General features: G+C 49.1%; 1 protein-coding gene across 1 annotated transcript; it reads right to left on the bottom strand.

Moving 5' to 3' along the window:
* Positions 1-1,262: 1,262 nt before the first annotated feature.
* On the bottom strand, positions 1,263-10,123 carry LOC109923725 (alpha-N-acetylgalactosaminide alpha-2,6-sialyltransferase 3-like). The gene is made up of 4 exons (XM_048618072.1): positions 9,927-10,123; positions 8,797-9,203; positions 8,389-8,496; positions 1,263-1,588 (listed from the first exon to the last, which is right to left on the bottom strand). Exons 2-4 carry the CDS (start codon positions 9,150-9,152, stop codon positions 1,399-1,401), a joined length of 654 nt encoding a protein of 217 aa, XP_048474029.1. The 5' UTR covers positions 9,153-9,203; positions 9,927-10,123; the 3' UTR covers positions 1,263-1,398.
* Between the last annotated feature and the right edge of the window lie 134 nt (positions 10,124-10,257).

Below are 10,257 nucleotides of genomic sequence, written 5' to 3'. Positions count from 1 at the left end.
GACTAAAAACAAGAGGGGAAATGAGTGTGAGAAAAAGATAGCCAGGAATCTAAAAACAGATAGTAAGAGTTTCTATCAATATTTGAAGAGTAAAACCTTACACTGTGTGTTGGCCCTATAGAAATACCGAATGACTAAGGGAAAATAAGGAGATGCAGATGAATTGAACTGGTATTTTGTATTGGTCTTAATTATAGAAGGTTCGAGTTATATCCCAGAAGCAGTGATACATCTGGAAGTGTGCAGGAGCAAAGAACTGAGGGAAATCAGAACCATCAGGAAGTGGTCCCAAGTAAATGGCTGGAGCTGCACTGACAAGTGCCCAGTTTCTGATGGACTTCACTGCAGGGTCTAAACGTGACAAGTGAGATCATTGGTGTGGTTTTAATTTTCCAAACTCCTTGGATTTTGGCATTGTTCCAATAGATTGGAGATTAGCAAATGTGACTTCTTTATGCAGAGACAGACAGCGAGAGAGCACACGATAGCGCGAGACAGGCAGCAGAGAGAGTGAGAACGCACGTGCGTGAGGGAGAGAGAGAGAGAGAAAAAACAGGAAATGACAGGCCATAAACAAAACCAGCAATTGCTGGAAAAACTCAGCAGGTCAGGCAGCATCTTTAGAGAGAAAACAGACTTAATGTTTTGGGTTCAGTGACACTTCTTTAGAACTGATGGTAGCTAGGAAAAGGATGACTTTTATACAGAAGATGGGGTGGGGGGGTGAGTAAATGATAGGTGGAGATAGAGCCTAAAGAAAGAGAAAAACAGTTGGACAGACAAAGGAGTGGTTAAAGGTCAGCCTGGGGGAATGAATAGCTACTAATGGGGACCATTAGTGACTGACAATGGGTAGTGGGTGGTAGCAGCCCATGTGATGATAAGGCCTGGTGTGTGAGGGTCAGGCTGCGGACATGGCCTCAGGATTTAAAATTGTTCAATTTGATATTACATCCTGAAGGCTGCAGAATTCCCAAGCAGAAAATGAGGTGCTGTTCTTCGCTGCAGGAGGCCTCAGGAACAGCTCCTTTGACATAGTTAATTCTTGCAGAGTGTTGGCTGACAAAATGGTGACACATTGATTTTGGTACCATTCCCAGTTGGGACAGTCAGGGATGAGCTGAATTATTCTCAATGTTTCTCCTGACGATGTGTCAGGTTTACAATCAGTTCACTCACCTTCACTACAACGCTCTCTAACAAACACAGCAGCTTCAGTCCACCTGAAAGCACAGGGGGACAGCAAAAAAATGTGCCAGACACAGGGATAACATGGTCCTTTATTGAGGACATGTAGAAGCATAGAGACGTCATTGTCTGGTTGTGTCGGTGGTGTCGATAGGGATTTGAGGGAGAAGCTGCAGTCCCACCATTGAAGGTGAATCTGTTTGACGTGTATCAGGAGATCTGCCAGGTGGGATTGAAGAATTTGATCTTCTTCTCTTTCGCCCATTTTGCAAAGACGCCTTTCTCTGTAATGAACCGGTGCCCCCCGTACTGTGCATTCTCGTGTAGGTAATACTCGGCACATTCCTCCTGCCCGCTGGGCTCGTAGTAATGATACGGCACGTTCCTGTGCCCCTCGGTGCTGTTGACGGAAAAGACACCACGTCATTCTCTTAAAGAATGTTAGAGAGACCAACAATTCCTAAATGACTCTGAGAATCCTGGCTGCTACACCATTGCAGCACAGGGAGATTGCAGCCCTGCCTGAAGGTGCTGTGTTTCTGAAAGAAATGTTAATCTATCTCCTCCAGGAGATCAAAACAATGGTATAGCCCGTTTTCTGCAGAACGACATGGGGTTTCCCCTGGCCAATACAGATCCTCCGTTAACATCAGAATAAACAGATGATGTGGTATTGCTGGGAATTTAATGAACTTGCCATGTTGTCTCCACACTGCATGAGGACCTACAAATATTATTCTTTATTTGTTTTATCGGATGTGGGTGCCACTGGTAAGGCCAGAATTTGTTGCCCGTTCCTAAATGCCCTTTGAATAGTGAGGCTTGAGAGACCATTTCAGGGGGTAGACAAGAGTCAGCCACATTGCCAAGGGTCGAGAGTCACATGTAGGCTAGACCAGATAAGGACGGCAGATTTCCTTCCCTATCGGACATGAGTGAACCAGATAGGGTTTTTTAAGACAATCAATGATAATTGTCATGGTCACCATCACTGACATGGTTTATTTATTTCAGATTTCTTGTCCCCTGGATTAATAAACCGGTGAGAGTACCATTCCATCACCAACTCCCCACATGAACTGTAACAGACTGTAATTTACTTTGGGATGGTCTGAGCACTTGAAAGGTGTTAAAGAAATGCAAATTCTTTTCTTCTGATGTCTTCCCTTAGAATTTGGTCTCACTGTTCTCTCAATGAAACTGCTGTGAAATTGGGATTTCTCCCCATGATGCTAGACTGACCATCTGAAAACTCAAACCTGATACAGAGAATGTTAATAATAAACACTTCCCACTGTGTGAACTTGCTGGTGATACTGATGATGATGCTGTGCTCCATGTGAGTTTCTCTGTTCAATGTACTTTGGCCCATTCTACACTCAGCCTCCGCATTGACACAACCAGTCAGTTACTTCATACCACCAGTGTCCAACCAGCAACAATTTTCTGCCTTTGACTGTCCACATGTGATGCCTGGGCTTCACCACATTCCGAATCTTGGCTAATCCTTCCTACAGCACTTCCAAATGACTCAAAAGGCGGTAGAGAATACTTAAGAGGGAAATCAGGAGAGCTAAGAGGGGACATGAGATAGCTTTGGCAAATAGGGTTAAGGAGAATACAGAGGGATTCTACAAATACATTAAGGACAAAAGGGTAACTAGGGAGTGAATAGGGCCCCTTAAAGATCTGTGGAGCCACAGTAGATGGGAGAGATACTAAACGAGTATTTTGCATCAGTGTTTATTGTGGAGAAGGATATGGAAGGTATAGAACATGGGGAAATAAATAGCCACATCTTGAAAAATGTCCATATTACAGAGGAGGAGATGCTGGACGGCTTAAAACTCAAAGGTGGATAAATCCCCGGATCCTGCTCAAATGTACCCAAGAATTCTCTGGGAAACTAGGGAAGTGATTGCTGGGCCCCTTGTTGAGATATTTATATCACTGGTAGCCACAGGTAAGGTGCCAGAAGACTGGAGGTTGGCTAACGTGGTGCCACTATTGAAGAAAGGTGGGAAGGAAAAGCCAGGGAACCATAGACCGGTGAGCCTGACATCGGTGGTGGGCAAGGTGTTGGAGGGAATCCTGGAGGAACGGATTTACATGTATTTGGAAAGGCAGGGACTGATTACGGAAAGTCAACATGGCGTTGTGTGTGGGAAATCACTGTGCTAAACGGGACAGACTTTCACACAGATTTCGCAACTCAAGACTGGGCATCCATGAGGCAGTGTAGGTCAACAACAGCAGAATTATACTCCAGCACAATCTGTAACCTCATGGCCCAGCATATCCCCAACTCAACCATTACCATCAAGCCAGGGGATCAACCTGGTTCAATGGAGGGGCAGCCAGGAACAGCACCAGGCATACCTGAAGATGAGATAGTTAGAACTGTCAAAGCTGGAGTCAGAGATAACAAGGTGTGGAGCTGGAGGAACACAGCAGGCCAGGCAGCATCAGAGGAGCAGGAAAGCTGATGTTTCGGGTCGGGACCCTTCTTCAGCCCTGTCTGTCTTTCATAGGTACTGCTCACTCCGCGACTCCCTTGTCTGCTCCACACTCCCCAATAGCCCCACCACTCCCGGCACCTTTCTCTGCAACCGCAGGAGGTGCTACACCTGCTCCTACACCTCCCCCCTCACCCCCATCCAAGGAACCAAACAAACCTTTCACATCAGGCAGAGGGTCACCTGCACATCTGCCAATGTGGTCTACTGCATCCGCTGCTCCCGATGTGGTCTCCTCTACTTTGGTGAGACCAAGCGGAGGCTTGGAGACCATTTTGTATAGCATCTGTGCTCTGTACATGACAAATGACAAACGACAGCACCTTCCAGTCACCGACCACTTCAAATGCCCCTCCCATTCCCTGGGCGACATGTCCATCCTGGGCCTCCTCCAGTGTCACAATGACACCACCCGCAAACTGGGCGAGCAGCACCTCATATTCTGTCTCGGGAGCCTACAGCCCAAGGGTCTCAATGTGGGCTTTACCAGTTTCAAAATCTCCCCACCCCCGGCCTCATCCCATGACTAACCCTCCCTCTTATCCCCACCTCCTTGACCTGACACAACTTGTCCATCTTCTCTCCCACCTATCTGCCCCACTCCCCTCACTGACCAATCCCCACCACTCCCTACCTGCGCTCACCTATCACCATCCCGCCTACCTTCCCCATCCCCACCCCTCCTCTCTCTCTTTATTTCTGAGCTCCCTTCCCCCTCTCCCATTTCTGAAGAAGGGTCCCGACCCAAAACGTCAACTTTCCTGTTCCTCTGATGCTGCCTGGCCTGCTGTGCTCCTCCAGCTCCACACTGTGTTATACCTGAAGATGAGGTATCAACCTGGTGAAGCCACCAAACAGGACTACTTGCACGCCAAAACAGCATAAGTAACAAATGATGGACGGAGCTAAGCGATCACACAACCAACGGATCAGATCTAAGCTCTGCAGTCCTGCCACATCCAGTTGTGAATGGTGGTGGACAATTAAGTAACTCACTGGAGGAGGAGGCTCCACAAATATCCCCATCCTCAAAGATGGAAGAGCCCAGCAGATCAGTGCAAAAGGTAAGGCTGAAGCATTCGCAGCAATCTTCAGCCAGAAGTGCCGAGTGAATGATCCATCTCGGCCTCCTCCAGTGGTCCCCAGCATTACAGATACCAGTCTTCAGCCAATTCGATTCACTCCACGTGATATCAAGAAACAGTTGGAGACACTGGATACTGCAAAGGCTACGGGCCCTGACAACATTCCGGCAATAGTACTGAAGACTTGTGCTCCAGAACTTGCTGCTCCCCTAGCCACGCTGTTCCAGTACAGTTACAACACTGGTATCTATCCAGCAATGTGGAAAATTGCCCAAGTATGTCCTGTACGCAAAAAGCAGGACAAATCCAACTCGGCCAATTCCTGCCCCATCAGTCTCCTCTTGATCATCAATAAAGTGATGGAAGATGTCATCAACAGCGCTATCAAGCAGCACCTGCTCAGCAATAACCTGCTCAGTGACGCCCAGTTTGGGTTCTGTCAGGGCCACTCAGCTCCTGACCTCATTACAGCCTTGGTTCAAACATGGACAAAAGAGCTGAATTCCAGAGGTGAGGTGAGAGTGACAGCCCTTGATATCAAGGCTGCATTCGACTGAGTGTGGCATCAGGAGCCCTCGCAAAACTGGAATCAATGGGTATCGGGGGCAATCTCTCCGGTGGTTGGAGTCATACCTGACACATAGGAAGATGGTCGTGGCTGTGGGAGGTCAATCATCTCAGCTCCAGGACATCTCTGCAGGAGTTCCTCAGGGTAGTGTCCTAGGCCTAACTATCTTCAGCTGCTTCATCAATGACCTTCCCTCCATCATAAGGTCAGAAGTGGGGATTTTCACTGATAATTGCACAGTGTTCAGGCCCATTCACGACTCCTCAGAAACTGAAACAGTCCATGTTTAAATGGAACAAGATCTGGACAATATCCAGGCTTGGGCTGACAAGTGACAAGTAACATTCGCGCCACACAAATGCCAGGCTATGACCATCACCAATAAGACACAATCTAACCACCGTCCCTTGACATTCAATGGTGTTACCATCACTGAATCCCCCACTATCAACATCCTGGGGGTTATCATTGACCAGAAACTCAACTGGACTCACCACATTAACACATTGGCTACAAGAGCAGGCCAGAAGCTGGGAATACTGCAGTGAGTAGCTCACCTCCTGACTCCTCAAAGCCTGTCCACCATCTACAAGGCACAAGTCAGGAGTGTGATGGGATACTCCCCACTTGCCTGGATAAGTGTAGCCCCAACAACACTCAAGAAACTCGACACCATCCAGGACAAAGCAGCCGCTTGATTGGCACTACATTCACAAACATCCACTCCCTTTACCACCGACGCTCAGTAGCAGCAGTGTATAGTATCTACAAGATGCACTACAGAAATTCACCAAAAATCCTTAAACAGCACTTTCCAAACCCACGACAACTTCCATCCAGAAGGGCAAGGGCAGCAGATATATGGGAACACCACCACCTACACATTTCCCCTTCAAGTCACTCACCATCCTGACTTGGAAATATATTGCCATTCCTTCACTGTCGCTGGGTCAAAATCCTGGAATTCCCTCCCTAAGGGCATTGTGGGTCAACCCACAGCAGGTGGACTGCAGCGGTTCAAGAAGGCAGCTCACCACCACCTTCTCAAGGGGCAACTAGGGACAGGCAATAAATGCTGGCCAGCCAGCGACACCCACATCCCGCAAATGAATAAAAAAAATCATGTCTCACTAATTTGGTTGAGTTTTTTGAAGATGTACCGAAGGGATTTATGCAGGCTGTGCAGTGGACGTGATCTATATGGACTTTAATAAGGCATTCAACAAGATTCCTCATGGTAGACTGGTTAGCAAGGTTAGATCACATGGAATACAGGGAGAACTAGCCATTAGGAATCAGAACTAGCTTGGAGGTAGGAGACAGAGGGTGGTGGTGGAGGGTTGCTTTTCAGACTGGAGGCCTGTGACCAGTGGTGTGCCACTAGGATTAGTGCTGGGTCCACCACTTTTCCTCATTTATATAAATGATGTGGATGTGAACATAGGAGGTTAGTAAGTTTGCAGATGACACCAAAAAGGTGGTGTAGTGGACAGCAAAAAGGTTACCTCAGAATACAATGAGACATTGATCACATGGGCCAATGGGCCAAGGAGTGGCAAATGGAATTTAATTTAGATAAATGTGAGGTGCTGCGTTTTGGAAAGGCACATCAGGGCAGGACTTAAACACCTTTAATAGTAAGGTCCTGGGGAGTGTTGCTGGATAAAGAGACCTTGGAATGCATGCTCATAGTTCCTTGAAAGTGGGGTTGCAGGTAGACAGAATAGTGGAGAAGGCGTTTGGTATGCTTGCCTTTATTTGTCAGTGCATTCAGTATTGGAGTTGGGAGGTCATGTTGCAGCTGTACAAGACATCGGTTAGGCCACTTTTGGAATACTGTATGCAATTCTGGTCTCCCTGCTATAGGAAGGATGTTGTGAAAATTGAAAGAGCTCAGAAAAGATTTACAAGGCTGTTGCCAGGGTTGGAGGGTTTGAGGTATAGGGAGAGGCTGAATAGGCTGGGGCTATTTTTGCTGGCGTGTCAGAGGCTGAGGGGTGACCTTACAGAGGTTTATTAGGTCAGGAAGGGTATGGATAGGGTAAATAGACAATTTATTTTCCTGGAGTGGGGGATTCCAAAAAGAGAGGGCAAAGGTTGAAGGTGAAGGGGTAAGAGTAAAAAGGGACCTAAGGAGCAAATTTCTTACACAGAGGGTGGTGTGTGTATGGAATGAGCTGCCAAGGGAAGTGACGGTGGCTGGTACAATTACAACATTTACAAGGCACCTGGATGGGTTTAATCAATAGAAAGGGTTTAGAGGGATATGGGCCAAATGCTGGCAAATGGGACTAGACTTATTTGGGAAATCTGGTCAGCATGGATGGTTTGGACCGAAGGGCTGTTTCTGTGCTGTATATCTTTATGCCTCTAAATAAAGACAACCTGAAACTCTCTCCCCTCTCTGTGTGGAGTATCTCTTCTCCCTGATCCACCCTCTCCCTCTCACCCCCTCTCCCTGATCCCCCCTCTCCCTCTCCCCCCCTCTCCCTTCCCCCCCTCCCTCTCACCCCCTCTTCTCTCGGTCCCCTCTGCCTTCCCTCCCTCCCTCTCCCCTGCTCTCTTTCTCCTGCGCCCCCCATTCCCCCCCTCTCTCTACCTGCCCCCCCCCCTTCCCCCCGCGCCCGGGGGCCCCCCCCTCTCTCCCCCCCCCCACTCTCTTTCGGGGCTCTCTTACCACACCCCTCCACCCACCCCCGTGGGGTCTCTTTCTGTCTCTCTCCCTGCTGTGTGGCTATCCCATGGGGTAACTGTGCTGTGAACACATCCTGCCCAGAGTCTCTCCCTGATCTCTGCAATATTTCTCTGTCCAATCACTGCAGGAGAACCCAGTGAATGTGAGTGTGATGCCTTTCATTGTTGATAAGCAAACTTCCTTTCTGGCTCATGTGTTAACAAACTCAACTACTCCCCCCAGGCTGGGGAGGAGGGTGGTTGGTGACACAAGGGGGGCCTGTGTGGAGTCTTGGTGGTGTTGCGGGGGGGGCAAGGGCGTGTCTGATGTTTTGGGGTGGGGGAGCCGGTCCCATACCTGCAGAAAGATGCGTTAATCATCCCAAAGACGTGAATGGATCGACAGGCTTCCATTGCAACGATGAAGGTAAACCAACCCGTACTGAGGTAGGAGCCCGAAAGCACCCTGCGGGGGCGGGGGTAGAAAGGAGGAGGGGGGAAGAAGGGGAGAGTGGGGGTGGAGAGATTTGAGGGGAAGTGGGGAAGGCGGAGGGGTGGAAAGTGGGAGACGGGGGAGCAGGGGGGAGAGAGAGGGTGGAGAGAGGTAGAGGAGGTGGGGAGTGGGGGAGGTGGGGAGTGGGGGAGAGAGAGGGAGAGGTGGGGAAGAAAGAGTTAGCGACAATACCATTCACGTAGCAGTAAAACACAGCATGAGAAAATCCTCCTGGGAAATGTCAGCCCACTCCAAGACACTTGTGTTCCTCACCTGTCCTTCCCCGTCTCCTTTTTAAAAGCCATGTCACAATATCTCATCTGTTCCTCTGTCACAGTGTAGAGTTTGGCCGATGGGAAGCGGTTCTGAACAGTTCTCAGCATGTTATAGACCATCCCCTTGCCATCACGCCTCATGTTCCTGTGAGGACCCCAGAAAATGTAGATGGAGTTGTTGAGGTGGGAGCTGAAGGTGTTCTGCCGGAGGAGCCATGGTGTGCTGGTGTGAGACACCACTCTCACGGTTGTTATACTGCCCACGTCTGCCTCATATCCCTCCGTTGGAGCGTTGTTCATCCTCCAGACACATTCAGAGCTGTCAATGTCAGCCCCCAGGCCCTTCCCCAGCATCTGGCCAGAGCTGGACACAATGCTGCACTGGTCACAGCTCAGAGTCAATGGCTACAGGCAGAAACAAAACACACTCAGTCCCTGCCGACAGGCACAACGGTATCCCTCCCCCCTACCCCCACCCCCTGCACCGACCCCCACCCCACACACCTGCACACCACTACCCCACCACCTCCCCCCACCCCCCCACCACTCCCCTACACACAAACAAAACCATGTTATCTCCAATCTCAGTGTCAAACTTCACTGGGCATGTGGGCAGTGAGGTTACATGAGCTATTCCACCATGGGGTGCAGCATTCCAAATGTGATAGCGAAGGAGCGCCGCACTGTCGGAGGGTCAGTGCCGAGGGAGCGCCGCACTGTCGGAGGGTCAGTGCCGAGGGAGCGCCGCACTGTCGGAGGGTCAGTGCCCAGGGAGCGCCGCACTGGCGGAGTCACCTTGTTGGAAGTAGCCCTTGCCACCTTGGAGTATATGATAGGACCCATGGCATAATTTTTACAAGGAAGGACATAATCCTGTCTAATATTTAATTCCTCAACCAACATCCCAAGATAGATTAATTGATTATTACTGATTTGCCGTTTGTGGGAATTTGCTACTGCTTTTCGTTTGTTATAGGAAGGACCTGCACTGCATTGGCTCCAATGGGTTGAAGAACACCACAAGGATGTGCGTGGTACTCTCGGAATGCAAGTCAGTCTAATGTGCAGTGTAAATATGAACAATTGACAGAAATATTGTGATGTTTGTGGATTTCCCATCGTACTTACCTGTTGCTCTCTGAGGCTAACATAACCTTGCAACACCTTGGCATCCTGTCCATAAACACCAATCACATGGTTCTGTCTGCTGCCCAGCTCCCCACCCAAAGGGGACAGTATTATGGGATAGGGAGACTGATGGATATAGTGCACCACAGCAATGATAAAGGTTAATCCTCCAATCAGAGCCACTGCCACCAGAACGTTGAGCTGGGTACAAAGACAAATGAAATAAAGGTCAGAGATAGTAGGAACTGCAGATGCTGGAGAATCTGAGATAACAAGGTGTAGAGCTGGATGAACACAGCAGGCCAAGCAGCATCAGAGGAGCAGGGGCTGG

This window comes from Rhincodon typus, chromosome 38 (assembly GCF_021869965.1).
Source record: "Rhincodon typus isolate 14 chromosome 38, sRhiTyp1.1, whole genome shotgun sequence".
NCBI classification, from domain to species: domain Eukaryota; kingdom Metazoa; phylum Chordata; class Chondrichthyes; order Orectolobiformes; family Rhincodontidae; genus Rhincodon; species Rhincodon typus.
The sequence above is the reverse complement of the archived record's forward strand: the minus strand, read 5'-3'. Positions and strand labels throughout refer to the sequence as shown.

Excerpts from the sequence above, each read along its gene's own strand:
- LOC109923725 (XM_048618072.1), bottom strand. The coding sequence starts at position 9,152 with ATGCTGGGGAAGGGCCTGGGGGCTGACATTGACAGCTCTGAATGTGTC. Across the intron at positions 8,497-8,796 it reads AAGGAGACGGGGAAGGACAG|GGTGCTTTCGGGCTCCTACC; the intron begins GTGAGGAACACA and ends CCGCCCCCGCAG. Across the intron at positions 1,589-8,388 it reads ATTAACGCATCTTTCTGCAG|CACCGAGGGGCACAGGAACG; the intron begins GTATGGGACCGG and ends TTCCGTCAACAG.